Genomic DNA, 21,801 nt, shown 5'->3' with positions numbered 1-21,801 from the left:
TGTCTCAGATCTCTGTGTCCCTAGAGAACCAGCAAAGATTTTGTTTCACTCCCTGCTCTGGGCTGTTCTGTCTTCCACCCAGCCCTGTGGGCCTCGGTGCAGGCTGGCCCTCTTAAAGGGAGGCTAATCAGGGAAGTTCTGAGTCAGATCGTCCTGGAAAAACTACACTGGCCTCTGGAGCTCAGGACAGGCCAGGGGACAAACATGGCTTAGCACACGGGAAGGCAGGTGTGGGTACTGAGTGACCTGAGGGAGAAATCCCTATTTATCATACATCATGTGGTCCTGCTGTGAAAAACCCGTGTGGCAGTCACCCACAGCAGATCCACAACGTGAGACGCACGCTGAAACAGGGGTGCTGGCATTGGCGACCCAGCCTGGTCCTCTCTGCCTCGCTGAGTGACCTGCCTGGTCCTGGCCTCTCTGTGAGTTGTGTCCAGCCCTGAGGCTGGTGAAAGGCCTGGTTGTAAGGTGTGAGGAACTCACCTGAGTCTCCATGGAAGGTGCCCTACCCATCGTTGGGCCAGATCTGCCTGGTCTTGCGGACGCCCACGATGGTGGCCTCGGACACGACAACCGGGCAGTGCCGGTGACGCTTATGGCACTGCGACGTGGTGAGGGGCAGAGTGGGGAGGTTACTTCTGTCAGAGGACTGCTGCGAGTTCTGCGAAGGAGAGCAGCTCTTGTCCCGGAACATGAGGTAGGTGGTGGGGCCTGGGGACACGCGACTGTACTGGCCCGAGGAGAAGTCCTCCTGGCCGGAGGGGAGCCAAGTGTTCCTGTTTCAGGACTGCAAAACTGGCCCGGACCTCTGTGTTGGAAAGGTCTTTCTGGACCAGGGAGTCCGGTGTCCTTTTTATGGGGGACCCTTGGGCTGCGAGTTGAACAGTCCAATTCGCCGTTGTTAGGGCCTCAGTTTCCCAAAAGGCACAGGGACGGGGGGAGGGTGGCGGCTCAATGGGCGAGCCGCCTCCGGGGGCCCCCGCCCTGTGCCCACGGCGCGGCCCCTTTAAGAGGCCCGCCTGGCTCCGTCAGCCGCGCGGCGGCCACCGCCCCCCGGCCCTCCCCTTCCTGCGGCGCAGAGTGCGGGCCGGGCGGGAGTGCGGCGAGAGGGGGCTGGCCGAGCGTAGCGCCCACTGAGGCGGCGGCAGCTGAGGCGGAGGAGCTGTGCGGCGGTGCGGGAGCGAGTAGGCCAGGAGCGCGCGGGCCGCTACCGGGGTCTGGCGGCGGCCTGGCGGAGCAGAGAGCAGCGCGCGCGCCTCGCCGTGCGGAGGAGCCCCGCACACAATAGCGGCGCGCGCAGCCCGCGCCCTTCCCCCAGCGCGCCCCGCCCCGCGTGCCCAGCGCCCCGCGCCGCCTAGCGCCCCGCGCCGCCTCACCTGCCATCAGGGAGTGGGCGGGCATTGTTCGCCGCTGCCGCTGCGCGGGGCCATGGGGGCCGCCGGGCGCCCGGGGCCGGGCCTGGCGAGGCCGCCGCGCCGCCGCTGAGACGGGCGCCGCGCGCAGCCCGGCGACGCAGGTGAGGCCGGCCGCGCCATGGTGGACCCGGTGGGCTTCGCGGAGGCGTGGAAGGCGCAGTTCCCGGACTCGGAGCCGCCGCGCATGGAACTGCGTTCAGTGGGCGACATCGAGCAGGAGCTGGAGCGCTGCAAGGCCTCTATCCGGCGCCTGGAGCAGGAGGTGAACCAGGAGCGCTTCCGCATGATATACCTGCAGACGCTGCTGGCCAAGGAAAAGAAGAGCTATGACCGGCAGCGCTGGGGCTTCAGGCGCGCGGCGCAGGGCCCCGACGGCGCCTCCGAGCCCCGAGCGCCCGCGCCGCGCCCGCAGCCCGCGCCCGCCGACGGAGCCGACCCGCCGCCCGCCGAGGAACCCGAGGCCCGGCCGGACGGAGAGGGTTCCCCGGGTAAGCCCAAGCCCGGGGCCGCCCGCAGGCCCGGGGCCGCCGCGTCGGGGGAACGGGATGACCGGGGGCCCCCCGCCAGTGTGGCGGCGCTAAGGTCCAACTTCGAGCGGATCCGCAAGGGCCATGGCCAGTCCGGGGCGGACGCCGAGAAGCCCTTCTACGTGAACGTCGAGTTTCACCACGAGCGCGGCTTGGTGAAGGTCAACGACAAAGAGGTGTCGGACCGCATCAGCTCCCTGGGCAGCCAGGCCATGCAGATGGAGCGCAAAAAGTCCCAGCACAGCGCGGGCTCGAGCGTGGGGGATGCCTCCAGGCCCCCTTACCGGGGACGCTGCTCGGAGAGCAGCTGCGGCGTCGACGGCGACTACGAGGACGCCGAGTTGAACCCCCGCTTCCTGAAGGACAACCTGATCAACGCCAATGGAGGTAGCAGGCCACCTTGGCCGCCCCTGGAGTACCAGCCCTACCAGAGCATCTATGTCGGGGGCATGATGGAAGGAGAGGGCAAGGGCCCGCTCCTGCGCAGCCAGAGCACCTCTGAGCAGGAGAAGCGCCTCACCTGGCCCCGCAGGTCCTATTCCCCTCGGAGCTTTGAGGATTGCGGAGGCGGCTATACCCCGGACTGCAGCTCCAACGAGAACCTCACCTCCAGCGAGGAGGACTTCTCCTCCGGCCAGTCCAGCCGCGTGTCCCCAAGCCCCACCACCTACCGCATGTTCCGGGACAAGAGCCGCTCTCCCTCGCAGAACTCGCAACAGTCCTTCGAGAGCAGCAGTCCCCCCACGCCGCAGTGCCATAAGCGGCACCGGCACTGCCCAGTTGTCGTGTCCGAGGCCACCATCGTGGGCGTCCGCAAGACCGGGCAGATCTGGCCCAACGATGGCGAGGGCACCTTCCATGGAGACGCAGGTGAGTTCCTCACGCCACGTGTGTGGGCACACCTGCACCGGGGAGGACAACTATAGACGAGTAGGGGATACAAAACAAGTTGGGAGGGAGGAGTGGATAGGTAACTTTTGAGTGATTATCAGGTGCACTTGTGGTTCACGCGTATCCTGCACCCGAACAAACTCCATTCCCTCCTCCTTCCTGAACGCAGGTTGTTAGTGTTTGGAATGGGATTGGGTTGAGGATGGTCCTGTGAGGAATGGGAGGTGGTTTGTTCCTTTCATTCTAGAGCAATGTGTTTGTGAAGTACAGCTTGTGAGTTGGAGGAAGATGCTTCAGGTGGTAACCTCCTTGCCCTGTACTCTCTCCATGCCGGGCAGTGAGGATGGCATAAAAGCTGGAGTCATCTGTAGCGCCCGGATCGGATGCTGTTAGCAGGGACGGATTTATGTCTTGGACATTCCCCGCCACCCCAGTGATCCTGTTCTGGAGGGGTTATATGACAACATTTGTGAAACCTGAGATATGCTAGCTGCTCCTAGGCCATAGAAGTGTCAGGTTTGCTTGCTAGCCAGCAGCCCTGAACGGGCAGGTCACGGCAGGTGAGAATAGGAATTAGAAGGAAGTGAGGCGACAGACAGTTGTGACTCAGTGGGTCACCGAAAATCAACTACATGGGGATTTTATCTGGGGCTGAAGCAGAGCCACACCCGTTCTGATCTGCCTGGCTTTGGTGGGAGGCTTCACCCGTCATTCGCCACCAGGCTCCTCCATGGTGCTAACCCAGCCCCATTTGCTGAGCCTCTGAAGTGCTCCTGCTGTTTCATCTTGCCAAGGATAAGCACCCATCGGGGCTCCCAATCTGTGGTCAGACTCTAGCGCTAAGATTAAAACTATGGGATTGTACACGTAACTTCTGTGCTAGATGAAAATACCATCAGGCGTTTTGGGTGATGGGACTGTGTTTTGAGATCCAGGCACAGTTTGCCGTTGGGGTAAGGAAAGGGTGGGCTGGGGTGTGTGTGAGGCTGTCGGGAATCTCTTGGAGTCCTGGTCCCTGTTAAGCTGATCTGGTTTTCTGCTTCATTGATTTTTCTTTTTCTGCTGATGGAGGAGTTGGATGTGCTTGGTTTGTCGGAATCCTCTTGAAACAAGTGAGGCTATTTTTGGCTCTTAGAGCTGCAGCCTTTTTTGTGATGGGCACTCTGTCCTGTTTGTGTTAGGTACTTCAGTTGCTGATCTTCCATTTGCAGCCGGGGTTGCCTGTGGAGTCCCGCTCCTCAACTCCGACCTGCAGTGTGGCCCGGCTGCATTCCCTAAGTCCCTATGTTGGGGCGGGGGTACTATTCTGAAGCCTGCTTTGCAGGCACCTCAGCTCGTTCGGGATCTGGAGGATTGCCTTGTGGTTACTGGGCACCAGCCTTGTCTGGCCAGCTGTTGGTCAGGCGAGCCAACTTGAACTGGCTCTCAGTGCTGTGGTGCAGGAGAATTATTAATAAAGAAAATGAGAGGTTTTTAGGGAGATGTTCAAATTGAAATGATAATCTTTGCTGGTGAAGAATTGTGGATTTCCAGAACCTTGGGCCCAGCCTTTCCTACAGCTCCTGTAGACTTGGCCATGTTGCCCACCACATCACTAGACCCTGAATGCAAGTCAGTAAATGAAAATAGGAATGATTATAGAAGGATGGGAAGCCCAGTGCCTTGAGTCACACAGGGCAGGTCCTCAGGAAATGGCTGAGGAGTTAATTTTACCACTTGGGCCCACTTTTAGCACTTTCTGGATTCTTCTCTGAATGTCCTGAAGGTCCCACAGTGTCTTTCCCATTAGGTTTTATTTTTTTCCCCCTAAATGTTTGTTGTTTGTTTGTTTGTTGTTAAGAGATAGGGTCGGGCTCTGCCATCCAGGCTGGAATGCAGTAGTATGAGCATAGCTCACTGCAGCCTCAAAACTCTCGGGCTGAGGTGATCCTTCCAAACCTCAGCCTTTTCAGTAGCTGGGACTGCAGGCTCAAAACCACTCTACTGGGCTAATTATCATTTTTTTGTTGTTTTGTAAAGACAAGGTCTTGCTGTGTTGCCCAGGCTGGTCTCAAACTCCTGGGCTCAAGCATTCCTCCAGCTTCAGCCTCCTGAGTAGCTGGGGTTGCAGGGATGAGCCACCTCACCAGGCCTCTTAGACGTTTTTAGTGACTAAGGTCACTTAAACATCTTTTAAAAGAGATTATTTTTCCTCAGACAGTTTTCCTTTTTTAAGACTTAATTTTTTTAGAGCACTATTAGGTTCACAGCAAAATTGATAGGTAAGTACACAATTTCCCATACACTCCGTACGTCCACACCCCCACAGCCTGCACAGTTAACATCCACCCGAGGGGCACGTTTGTTACAGTCCATGAACCTACCTGCATTGACGCCTCATTATTACCCAAAGTCCAGAGTTTACATTTGGGTTCACTTTTGGTGTTGTACAGTCTACGAGTTTGGATCCTGTTAGGTTTTACAACTCCTGCTTGTTTTAGCCCTGGGCACCTTGACACTCTTTGCCCAGCAGTTTGCTCTGACGTGCATCCATGTGTGGCTGGCGTGGAAAGAGGAATCCTCACTGGCTCAGCCATCTGTCTCTGCCTTACTGTTTACTGATGTTCTTTAGAGGGCTGTGGAGCCTGCTGGTCTGAAAAGGAACAATAAGGAAAATCACTCATGGGGTGGGTGGGGGGAGGAAGTTGCCCTAATGCTCCGCGGTGGCCCGGATCTAATAACTTCAGAATCGGTCTGTTTGGATGAGTGGACCGTCCCATTTCCAAGTTGAGGGGCCCTCACGGGAGGGGGCCGAAGCCACCCGTGGGCGCGGTGACAAAGTGATTCCTATAGGGCCCCTCATGTGCTCATCTGTCCCCCTGGGGTGGGGCTGCCCATTTACAGGTAAAGACACAACTGGGAAGCGGCAGGGCTGGGATTCTGGGTCTCTGTGTGAATGCAGAGCTGTTCCATCTGGAACCTGGGGGCCCTGCCGTGTTCTTCCCACTACTCCATACTGCTACCTGCAAAGCACCACTGGGGAGGTTCAGGGGGTCCTTCCAGTCTTTGCACCCTGGGCCCGCCTATGGGGGTAATGATAGACGGCTGTGAGCCCTGCTGTAAAACTGTGCAGAACCCACAGAAGGAGCGTGTGGTTCTTGCCATCTGGGAACTTACAAGTTACTGGAAGAGACAGAGAGAGAGAGAGAGAGACACACACACACACACACGTGTATGTGTTGAAGGGAAGTGAGATCTGAGAAGCTTCCAGAAGTGGCAGGACTGAAGAGGACTTGATCAGTCAGTGGAAGTTGGAGAGCAGAGAGTAGCCGTTTGCCCTGAGGAAAAATGGCAGCAATGGCTTGGGGTCACCCACATCTGCCCTGTGATTCTAGACTGTGTGCTTTTCTTTAAATGGTAAAATATACATAAAATTTACCATTTTTGTAATTTTTAAAAGTTTGGTAAGATAACCATAACAAAAGTTCCTATCTTAACCCTTTTAAATTGTTTTTTTTTGGGTAAGGCCAGTCAAGTGAGGGAGTGGAACATTTTAACCATTTTTATCCATACAGTTTTGTGGTGTTGACTACATTCACGTTGTTGTATGACCATCACCAACATCCATCTCGAACTTTTTCATCTTCCCAACTGAAACTCTGTACCCATTAAATAATAACTCCTCATTTCCCCGTCCCAACCCCTGGCACCACCATTCTCCATTCTGTGTCTCTGAATTCAACTATGATAGATATGTAAGTCCAGTCGTGCAATACTTGTCTTTTTGTGATTGGCTTATTTCACTGAATGTAATGTTACCAAGGTTCATCCATGTGGTGGCAGAAATTGTGTGGGTTTGTTTTTGTTTTTGGTTTTCAAATGGAGTCTCGTTCTGTTGCCTAGGCTGGAGTGCAGTGGCGTGATCGCTGCTCACTGCAGCCTCTGCCTCCCAGGTTCAAGTGATTCTCCTGCCTCAGCCCCCCGAGTAGCTGGGGTTACAGGTGTACACCACCACACCCTGCTGATTTTTGTGTTTTCAGTAGAGACAGGGTTTTGCCATATTGGCCAGACTGGTCTGGAACTCCTGACCTCAAGTGATCCACCCGCCTTGGCCTCCCAAAGTGCTGGGATTACAGGTGTGAGCCACTGTGCCCGGCCTTTTTTTTTTCTCTTTGTTGGGAAAGGGTTTTGCTCTGTTACCCAGGCTGGATTATAGTGACTCAGTCACCACTCACTGCAGCCTTGCCCTCCCAGGCTCAAGCAATCCTCCCACCTCAGCCTTCCAAATAACTGGGACCACAAGTGTGCACCACCTTGCCTGGCTAATTTATTTATTTATTTATTTTTTCTGTAGAGATGGGGTCTCACGATGTTGCCCAGGCTGGTCTCAAACTCCTGGGCTCGAGCGATCCTCCTGCCTCAGCCTCTGAAAGTGCTGGGATTATAGGCGTGAGCCACCACTCTGGGCCAGCTGTGTGCTTTTTGAAGGCAGGAATCACTGGTTCATTTCTGGGTCTCCCAGGGAACCTGGTTCTGAGCTTTACACATAGCACATACTGGAAGCGCCCTTCCTCCTTTCATAGCCCATGGGGTTAGGACTGGGGAATTTTACTGATCATTGGGAACTGACTGATCAATTACTCTGTCTTTTTCTCATTTCATCCCTGTACTTTACTTTCAGAGGATTTTTTTTTTTAAAGTGGCTTAAAATAACAACCTTTTTCTTTTCCCCCCACAGTTCTCTGGTTGGCTAGGCAGTTTTCCTGATGTGGGCCGACTGGGCTGAAATAGGATGGTCTAGTTAGCCTCACCCACACATTCTGTGATTGCAGGCTGATTGGCATTGGGGAGGAGGGGCTCTCTTATTTGTCTTGCAGTTGGCTCAATATCAGTTGGGACACCAGACATTTCTCCTTCTCTTTCTCAATTTTTTTTTTTTTTTTTTTTTTGTAGAGATTGGATCTCCCTATGTTGCCCAGGCTGGCCTCGAACTCTTGAGCTTAAGCGATCTACCCACCTCAGCCTCCCAAAAGTGCTGGAATTACAGGCGTGAGGCGCCACACCCAGCCTCCTCCTTTTTCTTTTCTTTTTCTCCCTGTTAATACATAATAATTGTACCTATTCAGAGACTGTGATATTTTGATACATATCTACAATGCATAATAATCAAATCAAGGAGATTAGCATATTCATCACCTCAAACACATTTATTATTTGTTTGTGTTGGGAGGTCTGAGGAATTCTTGATCCAAACACCCAGCCCAGTGTGCCTGTCAATCTTCTTCCAGGTGTCAGTCTTGAGACGGGACAGATCTTGTATTTCTTCATGGACTTCATGTGAGTGGCTGCCCTGTGTTTTCACATTTTTATTAAGCAGCTTAATTTGCCCTTTGGATTCCAGCGATGTGTTGGCGCCAGAGGGACCACTGCATTGTTTTTCCCTTGGGTGATGAACTGGACTGGCAGCCAGTTTGAGTAACTGTGGGGCAGAGAAAGGTCACCCAGGCCTGGAGTTGGCTCCATCGTCATCTCTTAAGGCCAGAGCCTCGTGGCCACCTCTCAGTTGAGTACAGGCTCCTCTCCATGGGTGGAGACAGAGTGGGTAGATCTGGGTGGAGTCTGAGGCTGCTAAAGGCATCAACCGCACAGAAGCAGAGTCTAGATCAAATTTTACAAGCGTTCTCTGGTTCGGGAAGGCTGACTTGTTTTGGGAACAGAATGGAGCATTCTGAATCATTTCACTAAAGAAGGCGCTGGGAGTGCTGTTGATTTGACTGAGTTCAGGGGAGTGTGCCTTTTGCTTAGTTTGTTGCTTCTAGCTTTATAGCCCCCTCCCTTCCTTGGTTGGGAGTCCTATGGCCACGAGGTCTTGTGTTTGTGACTGCTGCCCTCACCAGGACAAAGAGCCCAGGTGAGCTATGTGCTTTAGCTGTAGCACACTTGAGAGAGGACACAGCAGTGCCTGAGGCCCAGGCTGCAGCTCACCCCTGTGATTTGAGAGGGTCCCCTGTTTAATGAATGGGCATCTTGGAAGCTTTCTCAGGTTACCAAAGAGGAAGTCTGAGTTTTGGCAGAGGCTGCTGCTTTTTGGATCAAGACTCGGGGTGTTGGGGAATTAAATTAACTATGAACCCCAGGGAATATCTTGACCCTGGCTAGATAAAATACAACTGTTGTGGCTCAGACAGGGTGTTTTTTTCCCCCTTTGAAAGTGTAGTTATTTTAATTAAAATACAGTATCCATGTAACATGTTAGAGGTTCGTTATTGTTTTTATTATTATAAAATTTTAATATATTTTTTATTTTTCCAAGACAGAGTCTTGCTCTGTTACCCAGGCTGGAGTGCAGTGGCACGATCTCAGCTCACTGCAGCCTCCGCCTCCCAGGTTCAAGTGATTCTCCTGCCACAGCCTCTCGAGTAGCTGGGATTACAGGTGCGTGCCACCACGCCTGGCTGATTTTTGTATTTTTAGTAAAGACAGGGTTTCACCATGTTGGCCAGGCTGGTCTCGAACTCCTGACCTCAGGTGATCCGCCCCGCCTCAACCTCCCAAAGTGTTGGGATTACAGGCCTGAGCCACTGCGCCTGACTAAAATTTGTATTATAAAATGCACCATTTTCTCCATTTTTAAGTGTACAGTTCAGTGGCATTAAGTACATCATGTTGTTTTGCAACCATCACCACTTGTCAATTTCGAAAACTTTTTCATCTTCCCAAACTGAAACTTTATAATCCATCAGAGTTTAACTCCCCATTCCCCTTCATCCCTAGCTCCTGGAAGCCACCGTTTCTACTCTGTCTCTATGATTTTGCCTCTCCTACATTCCTCATATAACTGTGCATGGCTGATTTCATTCAAGCAGGGCTTTGAAGTTCCCCAGGGCAGCACTCTCAGTCTTTCTTTTTCTTTCTTGGAGTTTCGCTCTTTTTTTGCCCAGGCTGGAGTGCAATGGCGCGATCTCAGCTCATTGCAACCTCCGCCTCCCAGGTTCAAGTGATTCTCCTGCCTCAGCCCCCAAGTAGGTGGGATTACAGGTGTGAGCCACCACACCTGGCTAATTTTTTCTATTTTTAGTAGAGATGGGGTTTCACCATATTGACCAGGATGGTCTCGATCACTTGACCTCATGATCCGTCTGCCTCGGCCTCCCAGAGTGCTGGGATTACAGGCGTGAACCAACGCGCCTGGCCTAGCACTCTCAGTCTTAAGACTGAGTTAATTCCCAGCTCTGATCCTTCACAGGGGTGTTCTCTTCCGGAAAACACCCGTTAGTAATGGCGATCTTCCCTGAGCCTTCACGCCCTTAGCTTTGAAGTGGCCCAGAATATTAGTTTGCCAAGGCTGTCCCATAACAAGATACCAAGACTGGTGGCTTAAATAACAGAAATTTCTTTTCTCACACTTCTTTTCACACACTGTGTCCAAATTTCCCTTCTTTTTTTTTTTTGAGATGGAGTTTCACTCTTGTCACCCAGGCTGCAGTGCAATGGCACGGTCTTGGCTCACTGCAACCTCCACCTCCCAGGTTCAAGCAATTCTGCCTTGGCCTCCCAAGTAGCTGGGATTACAGGTGCCTGCCACCACACCTGGGTAATTTTTGTATTTTTAGTAGAGACAGGGTTTCACCATGTTAGCCAGCCTGGTCTCGAACTTCTGACCTCAGGTGATCGGCCCTCCTCGGTCTCCAAAAGTGCTGGAATTACAGGCGTGAGCCACTGCACCCGGCCGAAATTTCCCTTCTTTTTTTTTTTTTTTTGAGACGGAGTCTCTCTGTTGCCCAGGCTGGAGTGCAGTGGCCGGATCTCAGCCCACTGCAAGCTCCGCCTCCTGGGTTCACGCCATTCTCCTGCCTCAGCCTCCCAAGTAGCTGGGACTACAGGCGCCCGCCACCTCGCCCGGCTAGTTTTTTGTATTTTTTAGTAGAGACAGGGTTTCACCGTGTTAGCCAGGATGGTCTCGATCTCCTGACCTCGTGATCCGCCTGTCTCGGCCTCCCAAAGTGCTGGGATTACAGGCTTGAGCCACCGCGCCCGGCCAAAAATTTCCCTTCTTAAAAGGACACCAGTCAGACTGGATTAAGGTGGGCAGTAAAGACCCCTACTTTAACTTAGTTATTGAAAGGCCCTATTTCCAAATACAGTCACATTCCCAGGTACTGGGAGTTAGAACATCAAAGGTCATATGGTGGGTGAGGCATGGCTTAGCTTGTAACACTTGGTTAGTCCGTTACTGGGCAGCAGAGAAAAGGGCTGCCAGGCAGAGGGAGATGGTGCTTGTGTCGGCTCCCTCAGACCTGTTAGGAGGAATGTGAGTCAAGTGTCATGTGGTTTTAGGCAACCTAGCAGGGCCGAGAGGACACTGAGCCAGGCATCAGGAGAACTGCGTGCTAAAGCTTCATGTGCTGCCTTCTCTCTCCACATCCAAAAGTAGGGGTGGGAATAGATTATTGCTAAGGTTCTTTCCTTAGCTTCTTTAATTTTTTTCTTTAAATTTAAAATTTATTACTTTTTTTTAATAGATAAAGGGTCTTGCTTTGTTGCCCAGGCTGGAGTGTAGTGGCACAATCATAGCTCACTGTAGCCTCAAACTCTCGGGCTCAAGCGATCCTCTCTCCTCAGCCTCCTGAGTACCTGGGACTACGGGCTCATGCCACCATGCCTGGCTGAGTTTTAATTTTTGTTGAGACAGGGTCTTTGTTGCTTTGTTGCCCAGGCTGGTCTCGAACTCCTGGCCTGAAACTATCCTTCCTGCCTCGGCCTCCCAAAGTGCTGAGAATAATTACAGATGTGAGTTATTGCACCCAGCCTGAATTTATTAACACAACTTTTTCCATCTCTTCTCTTTATCTTGGTGTATGTCTCCCCCCTCCGCCTTTTTTTTTTTTTTGAGACGGAGTCTTGCTCTGTCACCCAGGCTGGAGTGCAGTGACACAATCTCAGCTCACTGCAAACTCCACCTCCCGGGTTCACCCCATTCTTTTGCCTCAGCCTCCTGAGTAGCTGGGACTACAGGCGCCCGCCACCACGCCCGGCTAATTTTTTTGTATCTTTAGTAGAGACAGGGTTTCACCGTGTTAGCCAGGATGGTCTTGATCTCCTGACCTCGTGATCCGCCCGCCTCGGACTCCCAAAGTGCTGGGATTACAGGCATGAGCCTATCTCCCTTTCTTATTAAAAACCAAGGCAACCACCTCTCCCTATCCAATCTCTCAAAGGTATTTATTGATCATCTTCTATGTGCCTGGCACTATCTTCATGGAAATCCTTTCTTGGCTTTATTCATTGATTTACGGAAAGGCTTATCTTCAAGGGCCTTGTCTTTAAAACAATAACAACAAACAAACAAAACCTTTCTAAAGTCAAAGCGTTTTCCCCGTGTGTCTGTCTTTAACGGTATATTTGCAGCTGTTTCCTGTTAATCCTTTGTCTGTCTGGCTTCCTTCTTTAGGGTGATAGGATCCTTAAGACAAGCACAGAGTATGCCCTGCTGTGGTGTCCCGCGGGATGGGCCACCCTCTGACCCTTTAACGGTGTTTGATGTGACGATGCACCTGAGCCCACGGAGGTCTGTACCTCGAGCCCCGTGGGCGTTTGCAGATTGAAGATGGAATGATACGCGCCATCTCTTGAGATTTTTATTTGTCCAGACCTTCCCTTGTTCTGGCCCAACCCCACTTTATCACGTCTAATAAGTGGTGGTGGGTTTCGGGGGCATAGTGACACAGGTGGCCCGGCAATGAAACTTGGTGGCTTTGGAGATTATCCCACTGGTTCTGTTTCCTTCTTTGCTGATGGTTGGCCCTCCCTGGCTTACCCTTAGAGAGCTTCCCGAATCCTCAGACTGGGGCCTGCTAATTAGCAGTCTTGGATCCTAGCTCTCACTGCCACGACCTTGCAAAATGCCTGTAGATCTGGATGGTGGCCGGTGCCCCTGGGCAGAGCAATCAGCACATTCACAGACCTACCTTCCTGGGGCTGGGGTGGGAAGACCAGACACCCCACTGATGTAGTAAATATGACTTTCATGGAGGCTGCTTCATGGGCCCTGGAAAGATTCTTGTAAAGTGGCTGGAGCAGGATTATTGTAATTATACTCCCTCTACTGATTGAGTCGGAGGGGGTGTGAGACAAACACTCTGGCCTGAAGTAACCTGCCCAAGGTCAAGTGGTTGATGGAGGGGCTGGCGCTGCCTCTCTCCTCAGACTGAGTGGTTGTGTTAATCACAGGAGAGCAGACACAGAATGACTCTGCCGAGGTGGAGGAGACCTGGATCAGTTGCTCAGCAAACCGGTTTTGGGCACCTGCTGTGCCGGGCACAGATGGCACTCAGTATGGTCAGGCAGGCCTTCCAGCAGGTGAGCTTTGGTCTGGTGGGAAGACAGCCTCATTAACCTAAGTGCCATGATAGAAATCATCTGGCCCAGCCTTTAGTCTGGGTCTTGAAGGCGTCAGCCGTCTAGGAACATGTTTCCCCTCTCTTATTTTGCAAATCTCCAAGATAGAGATTTCCCGGCTCTTGATAGCTCCTTCTGGGACGCTTTGGTGAGGCTTCTCTAGCAAGTTGTGTGGCAGGGGGCCCCAGAAGGCAGAACTTTTGGAAGGACACTGCCCATCCATCTGCTTTTCCCACCAACAGTCAAGGGCTGTGAACGCTGACCTGCTGCTGACAGTGGTCTGTTGTGCAGGTTCTGGGAGGGGCAGAGGGACAAGATCTGGCTGGGAAAATGTAGCGGAGATACACAGAGGTAGCCGGCTGTGTGTGCACAGGGCCAGGTGCAGGGCCCAGAGAGCCAGGTGAGTGACCAGGGAGCACTGGGAAGGAACCATCTCCAGGCAAGGCCAGGACACAACCAAGGGGACCCCAGAAGAAGAGAGGGGGGCCTTGTGCAGCAGCCACAGAGAGAGAGAGAGAGAGAGAGAGCGCGCCAGAAATTGAGCAGCCCGAGGAGATCCTCGACTCAAGTGCCACTGTTGGCTCAAGAAGAGCTTTTGAAGATTCGCTTCACTTTAAAGGCCTGACATGCTTCCATGTTGAAAGTGCTACTGGGGTCAGTTTGTATGCTTGTAGAGTAGGGAGAGATTTTCTGCACGTGACAAGGTATTGATGAGCATTCGAAGCAGCCTACAGGCAACATATGTTGACTTAGTGCAGGGAAAGAATGCAGGCTTTGAAGGGAAAAGATCTGAACTTGCCCAGAGCCCTGGCACTTGCCACTGTGTGGCCTCACACAGCGACTTAATTCTCCCTTGGCTTCTGTCAGCTGGAGGGGACGACCCTTCCCCTTGGGGGCTTCATGGGAGTAGCGGGCGCAGACCATCTGGCCTCCTGTCTGGTCTCATAGAGTCTCCTGTTCATGCATCTAATGTCAGTAGATTGAACACCACTTAGCAAAAAAATTTTAAGGAGAAATGCATAATTTAGTATGGACATTTCACTCACTCAGCTCAGCCACTGCATAACCAGTATGAGCTCCGGGGGGACCCAGGGGTGTGCCAGGGCCCTCATTCTCCTCCCATAATCCCCCTGGGCCGAGTGGAGTTCTTACATTTTAAAGGTTATGTGATGGACTGCATGTTTGTATCCTCCTGCAAATTAAATTCCCCCTTTGTTTTTTGCTTGCTTGTTTGTTTTTGAGACAGTGTTGTCTGTTGCCCAGGCTGGAGTGCAGTGGTGAGATCTTGGCTCACTACAACCTTCCACCTCCCAGGTTCAAGCAGTTCTCGTGTCTCAGCCTCCCGAGTAGGTGGGACTACAGGCACACACCATCACAACTGGCTAATTTTTCTGTACTTTTAGTAGAGACAGGGTTTCACAATGTTGGCCAGGCTGGCCTCAAACTTCTGACTTCAGGTGATCTGCCTGCCTCAGCTTCCCAAAGTACTGGGATTACAGGTGTGAGCCACCATGCCCAGCCTCCTATTTTTAAACCTTAACCCCAGAGGTGACAGTATAATTAGGAGGTAGGCTCTTCAGAAGGTGATTAGGTCATGAGGGTGGAGCCCGCGTGAATGTGATTAATGCCCTTATTAAAAGAGACCCCAGAGAGACTCTTAACACCATCTCACATATGAGGACACAGTGAGAAAATGCCGTCTGTGAAGCAGGAAGTGGGACCTCAGAAGACATCGAATCTGCCAGCGCCTTGATTTTTCCTTCTAGCCTTTCCTTGCCTTGTCTGGGTGGTGACTGGGCAGCAAATCCCAAAGAGGCTGAGCTGCCTTGTGCTTGAGGGAGCTGGGCAGATGGTACTTTGTGTAGCCTGTTGCATTTTGCAGAATGTCTTCTCTCACAGGGGTTCCTGTGGAGGAGCGACAAGAATCCCCTTAGCTGAGTGTCGGGAGGTTTTAGGTGGAGGACTCAAGGTCACCCCCAGGGCTCATTTGACTTCTACCTTAGCTGGGTAGATAGGATCATCTTTGTCCCACAGTCCTCCCCAGTTTTGTGAAGTGATGCATTGGCATGAGCCCAAGGGTGCAAAGGGTGGGCTGGCAATGCCCACGTTCAGTTCTCTGTCCCTGAGGCACGGAGGTGGTTGTGCTGGGCTCAGAGCCGCCGTCTGACTGGTTGGAGTTCTGCTCTGATTTTGTGAATCACCCTAGTTAAGTGGAAGCTCGGCGTAGCCTGTTCGCTCTGTGGGGGTGTGCAGAAGCGCTGTTTATTTTTGCCCAAATCTTAGAGTGATAAATGGAACTCATTTATGAATTCTGACTTCCAAAAGCTTTCCACTTTCTCCCTTAGGAACATGGATAAAATCTCCACATTTGTTTCTGGAGACATGGATTGTTACCTGAAACCTGCTTTTCAGATGTTCTTGATTTGAAAACTGTTGCCAGGCTGGGCGTGGTGGCTCATGCTTGTAATTCCAGCACCTTGGGAAACTGAGGTGCTGGAATTTGAGACCAGCCTGGGCAATATAGCAAGACCCCATCTCTACAAAAAATTTAAAAGTGAACTGGGCATGGTGGCATGTGCTGGTAATCTCAGCTATTCTAGGGGCTGAGGTGGTAGGATGGCTTGAGCCCAGGAATTCAGGGCTTGAGCAAACTATGATTGCACCACTGCACTCCATCCAGCCTGGGCGACAGAACAAGCAAGACCCTATCTCTAAAAAGCAAATAAATAAATACACATAAAAACCTTGCTTTTTTTTTTGGCCGGGAGTGGTGGCTCATGCCTGTAATCCCAACACTTCAGGAGGCCGAGGCAGTCAGATCACCTGAGGTCAGGAGTTCAAGACCAGCCTGGGCAATGTGGTGAAATGTCGTCTCTACCAAAAATACAAAAATTAGCTGGGCATGTTGGTACACACCTGTAATTCTAGCTACTCAAGGAGGCTGTGGCAGGAGAATTGTTAGAACCTGAGTGGCAGAGGTTGCAGTGAACCGAGATCTTGCCACTGCACTCCAGCCTGGGTGACAGAGCGAGACTATCTCAAAAAATAAAAACCGGCCAGGCACAGTGGCTCACACCTGTAATCCCAGCACTTTGGGAGGCCAAGGTGGATGGATCACCTAAGGTCAGGAGTTCGAGATCAGCCTGGCCAACATGGTGAAATTCCATCTCTACTAAAGATACAAAAAATTAGCCGGGCATTGTGGCAGGTGCCTGTAATTCCAGCTACTCTGGAGGCTGAGGCAGGAGAATCGCTTGAACTTGGGAGGCGGAGGTTGCAGTGAGCCGAGATCGTGCCATTGCACTCCGGCCTGGGCAACAAGAGTGAAACTCTCAAAATTAAAAACAAATAAAAAAAAATAATAAAAACCATTGCTTTTTTCATAATAGGTACAAATTAAAAAAAAAAAAAATTGCCATCTTCAAATCTCCACAGAAATGGAAAGACAGGACAGTGCCAGTCAGCCACTTTCTGCAGTCACCACGATCCCTTCTCTCTCCCTCATTTTTAATGTGTGTATTTTTTAAATTGTGGTATAATACACTTACTATAAAATGTACCATCTCAGCCACTTCTCAGTGTGCAGTTCAGTAGTGTTAAGCTTCCAGTGTTTCGTAAGTGGCAGAGTTGATGGGAAAACACTGATCTTCAGGAGGGGTTTGTTCAGTGCCAGCATCCCTCTAGATGTGCAGGCAGATAAAAAGATGGTTCAGATACAGTCCTTAAATAGGTGCCAGGAGCCAGCAGGCCAGGGTGGGAGCCAGGACAAGCTGGCACCTAAAATAACGGTAACATAGGGCAGGTGGTGAGGCTCTGTGGATGGATCAGTGCCAAGGGCTGTGTGGGAAGGGAAACCTCACATCTATCCTGCTTCTTAGGGGAAGAGGTTGTGGAGGGGAGGGTGTTCCAGGCAGGGAATGTGGGCAAGAGGTCAGGGTCTAGAAGCGTTCAGTACAGTCGTCCTTTAATATCCACAGGAAATTGGTTCCAGGACTCCCTTGCGCAGCAGTCCCCAGCCTCCTCTTTGACACCAGCGACCAGTTTCATGGAAGACAGTTTTTTCACAGGCTGGGGGTTAGAAGATGGTTTCGGGATGAGACTGTTTCAGCTCAGATCATCAGGTATTAGATTCTTATAAGGAGCCCACACAGCCTAGATCCCTCGCATAAGTAGGCCACAATAGGGCTTCTGCTCCTACGAGAATCTAATGCTGCTGCCGACCTGACAGGAGGTAGAGCTTAGGCAGTAATGGAGCAATCTCACTGCTGTAAATACAGATGAAGCTTCGCTCTCTGCCTACCACTCACCTCCTGCTCCGCAGCCCAGTTCCTAACAGGCCACAGACTGATACCAGTTCATGGCCCAGGGATTGGGGACCCCTGCCCTTGGGGACCCCAGAATCCTTGGATGCTTCAGTCCTTATGTAAAATGGCAAGCTAGCTTTTGCATATAACCTATACACATCTTCCTGTACACTTTAAATCATCCTGAGATTACTTATAATACAGTCATGTACCACATAATGACGTTTTGGTTAATGACGGTGGTCCCGTAAGATGATAATACTGTATTTTCACTGTACCTTTTCTACATTTTGATATGTTTAGAAACAAATACCACTGTGTCCCGATTGCTTACGGTATTCAGTACAGTACCATGCTGTGCAGGTTTGTGGCCTGAGAGCAATAGGCTGTACCATGTAGTCCAGGCGTGTAGTAGACTGTCATGTAGGTTTGCGTAGGTACACTCTATGATGTTTGCATGAAGACGATGTTGCCTAATGATACATTTCTCAGCATATCCCCTTTTAAGCAAGGTATGGCTGTATCTAATATAATATAAATGCTTTGTAAATAGTTGTTACATGGTATTGTTATTATATTTGTATTATTTTTATTGTTGGTTATTTCTTTTCAAATAGTTTCATTCTGAGGTTGCTTGAATCTGCAGGTGTGGAACCTGAGGCTGTGGAGGGCACACTGTATGCTCAGAAAGTAGCAGGCTCTGGTTGGAGAGTTGATGTAAAATGTGGGCAACAGGGAAGGTGAGGGTGATAGGAGAGTTGGGGTCATCCTCTGTGGGTCTCAGAAGCCAGACTGAGGGTGTTGTGCTTTCTTTGAGGATAATAGGGAGCCACTGAAGGTTGTTAAGCAGGAGAGGGAGTGCCTTTGGAGCTTTGCGTTGGTAAGGTGGGTTTAGCAGAAGTGTGTGTGATGGTCCAGTGGAAGTCAGGTACCTAGAGCTGTTGTCTTGAGGGGAGGTGGAGAGGAGTGGGGAGGGATGGAGAGGACAAGGAATATGAGCCAATTCTGAGGAGGGGGTGACAGAAAGGGAGGCTGTGTGAGCATGGGGATGGCGAGGGCTGTGCTGGAGGGTTTCAGGGTGGGCCTTTAGGAGAGATGACCAGGCCAGGAATGAAGAGGAAGGACAGAAGTGTGGGTTGCAGAGGGTGTGTGGAGTGGAGAGCCGGAGCAGGCCCACAGGCCTTGCGTCCCATGAGATGCAAGGGGAGGTCACATGAGAGAAAGAAGTGGGGGAGTTTATGTTGCAGAAAGGCTAAAAGGAAGTGACTGTTAGGAGGTTATGGGATGAAGGGCAGAAGCCAGGCTCCAAGTGAGTATAGGAGACACCAGAGCACTAAATATGGACCGCAGTATCCAGCATTCTGGCAGCGGGGAGGAGGGGAGTGAGGATTCAGGATTGGGGTTTGAGTGCTCCCCGAGTGTCCACCGTTGGCCTGCTGTGTTCCAGGGACAGGGCCACATCTTTGTCTGTGTGCCGAGGAGGGAATTGGTGGGCCAGAGTCCCAGGGGGAGATTCTTCCAAGTAGGGGCTCCAGAAAGGTGAGTGATGTGTGTGGGTCTATGGGAAGGTTGGTTGCCCCCACAGAGAGGTGACTGGGTTACTACTGAACAGCTATCGGGGTGATGTGGCTTTGCAGGGGTCCAGTCCATGGGCCTGACGTGCTGTGGCTATGCTTTGAAGGCATTTTCCTGGTGGGAGGCCACCGCAGGTAAGGGGAATGAAAGGGTGGCTATGGCGGCTGATCCCCATGGCTGGTGGCCATGGGCAAGTGAAGAGGAACATGGTGCTGGGCACCATGCTGGTGGTGCCTGGGGCAGAGCCTGGCCTTGTGGGGCTGTGGAGCAGGGTGAGGATCTGGGATCCAGGACTGCTGTGCACCGGGCCAACTCATGGAACCCACCCAAGGGAGGCATCTTGTCCAGGAGCAGTCGCATGGGCCTGCCCTTGTTTCCTGGAGCAGCTGGTGAGCTGGTGAGGTACTGTTAGAATCTGGCCCTAACAGGACTGGGCCCAGTGGGTCACACCTGTAATCCCAGCACTTTGGGAAGCCGAGGCTGGTGGATCACCTGAGATCAGGAGTTCAAGACCAGACTGGCCAACATGGCGAAACCCCATCTCTACTACAGATATAAAAATTAGCTGCACGTGGTGGTGCACACCTGTAATCCCAGCTACTCAGGAGGCTGAGGCTAAAGAATCACTTGAACCCGCAGAGGTTGCAGTAAGCCAAGATCACACCACTGCACACCAGCCTGGGTGACAAGAACGAAACTCCGTCTCAAAAAAAAAAAAAAGAATTTGGCCCTAACAAATGCAGGTTGTGATTATTACCATAAGTCTGGTTTCCTCTCCCGTGGCATTTCTTCAGTGGCCAGATGGTGTGAGTTGCTCCAGCAGACTCTTCTCTGTGCAAGAGCCAGGAAGACTCTAGAAAGGGATGTCTGAGGAAGCATTGGAGACTCGGTCCCGGCATGCCTGTGTCACCTCCTGGCTTCTCCGGCCCTTGTGAGCCCCGCGGTTGCTTATTTATCCTGCTAAGGCCATAGTCTCAGGTTCCAGAAACTCTGGCAAGGAAGTCTGGGAAGGCTGATGAGGATGGGCTGGCAGACTGGGAGAGGTGCTTTGTTTTCACTCCTCAGTAAGCCTGGGGCTTCTTGTGGAAGCCTCTGCTGCTTTGGGCGGGGCAGCTGTGCCCCCAGAAAGCCAGCTAGGGGTCTGCCTCCTAATTCCATGGGTGGAAACTATTGCAGTCAGCTGTTGGGATGCAGGGGAAGGTGGTGGTTAGGACTGGGGTGCCCTGTCTCCTTTGCCCCCATGAGTGCAGGGGATGGATCTGAAAGGAGAGGGGAAAATGGATGTTTTCTTCTTTGTCTCTCCTTTCTCCTTGCCCTCAAGTATGTGAATTAATTGGAGTCATTCCCAAGGGAGGAGGGTCACTTTATTGAATTTTAAGACAAGAAAGGGCCGGGCGTGGTGGCTCACTCCTGTAATCCCAGCACTTTGGGAGGCCAAGGCGGGTAGATCAGGAGGTCAGGAGACCATCCTGGCTAACTCGGTGAAACCCTGTCTCCACTAAAAATACAAAAAAAAATTAGCTGGGCGTGGTGATGGGGGCCTGCAGTCCCAGCCACTCCAGAGGCTGAGGCAGGAGAATGGCGTAAACCCGGGAGGCGGAGCTTGCAGTGAGCCAAGATGGCGCCACTGCACTCCAGCCTGGGTGACAGAGCTACACTCTGTCTCAAAAAAAAAAAAGACGGCATGACGGGGCATGACACTGATGAGACCTTGGACATCAAAGGCTGGAGCAGGACTTCCTCCTAGGGAACATCCTCAGATATGTAGGTGCCACCGTGTGCGCTGAAACACCCAGGGTGGCCCAGAGCTGGTGGCTTAGGACCGGTGATCTGTCCTTGGCTACTCTTTTTTCAGAACTGTTTTGGTTTAAAGCTCAAAGGGGGCTTTTTATTTATTTATTTAGAGACAGGGTCTTGCTCTGTTGCCCAGGCTGGTGCAGTGGCACACTCACGACTCACTGCAGCCTAAACCTCCTGGGCTCAAATAGTCCTCTCATCTCAGCGTCTCAAGTAGCGGGACTATAGGCATGCACCACCATGCCTGGCTAATTTTTAATTTTTTTGTAGAGACAGGGTTTCACTATGTTGCCCAGGCTACAAGGGGACTTTTAATTTTTTTTAATTAAAAAAAAATTTTGAAACAGGGTCTCACTCTGTCACCGAGGTTGGAGTGCGGTGGTGCGATCACAGCTCACCACACAGCCTTGATCTCTCCAGGCTCAGGCAATTTTCCCACCTCAGCCTTCTAATTAGCTGGGACTACAGGCACACACCACCATCCCCAGCTAATTTTTGTATTTTTTTGTAGAGATGAGGTGTCTTCATGTTGCCCATGCCAGTCTCAAACTCCTGGGCTCAAGCGATCCACCCACCTCGGCCTCCCAAAGTGCTGGGACTCTGGGCATGAGCCACCATGCCTGGCCAAGGGGGCTTTCCAAAGGCTGGGCTGGGCTGTTCATTTGGAAAAAGGTTGGGGATGTTTTCACTTCACCAGGACTTCTGCCAGTCAGCAGGCTGATACATGGCATTAGGAGCCCAAGTCTTGCCTGGTGCTGGTGGACGTATCCAGGCCTGAGAGGCCGTAGTCTCCTAGTGCTTGGTGCTGCTAAGCCCAAGGAACAAAGTGGTTACAGGAAGTGGAACATTTAGCCTGGCAGAGGCCAAGGGCAGTAGGTCCCTACTCTGCCTGCCCATGTAATTAAAAAGTCA

The 21,801-nt window shown here is 51.9% G+C and overlaps 1 protein-coding gene across 1 annotated transcript in view; it reads left to right on the top strand.

Annotated features, from left to right (window-relative positions):
* The first annotated feature begins 1,234 nt into the window (after positions 1-1,234).
* BCR (BCR activator of RhoGEF and GTPase) overlaps positions 1,235-21,801 on the top strand; it is a 132,864-nt gene continuing 112,297 nt past the window's right edge. Inside the window, exon 1 of the mRNA XM_073006956.1 lies at positions 1,235-2,815. Coding sequence (XP_072863057.1) covers positions 1,537-2,815 — 1,279 coding nt within the window. The 5' untranslated portion in view covers positions 1,235-1,536. The remainder of the gene's footprint in view (positions 2,816-21,801) is intronic.

The sequence above is a fragment of the Chlorocebus sabaeus genome, chromosome 19 (assembly GCF_047675955.1).
Source record: "Chlorocebus sabaeus isolate Y175 chromosome 19, mChlSab1.0.hap1, whole genome shotgun sequence".
In the NCBI taxonomy this organism is placed as follows: Eukaryota; Metazoa; Chordata; class Mammalia; order Primates; family Cercopithecidae; genus Chlorocebus; species Chlorocebus sabaeus.
The sequence above is the reverse complement of the archived record's forward strand: the minus strand, read 5'-3'. Positions and strand labels throughout refer to the sequence as shown.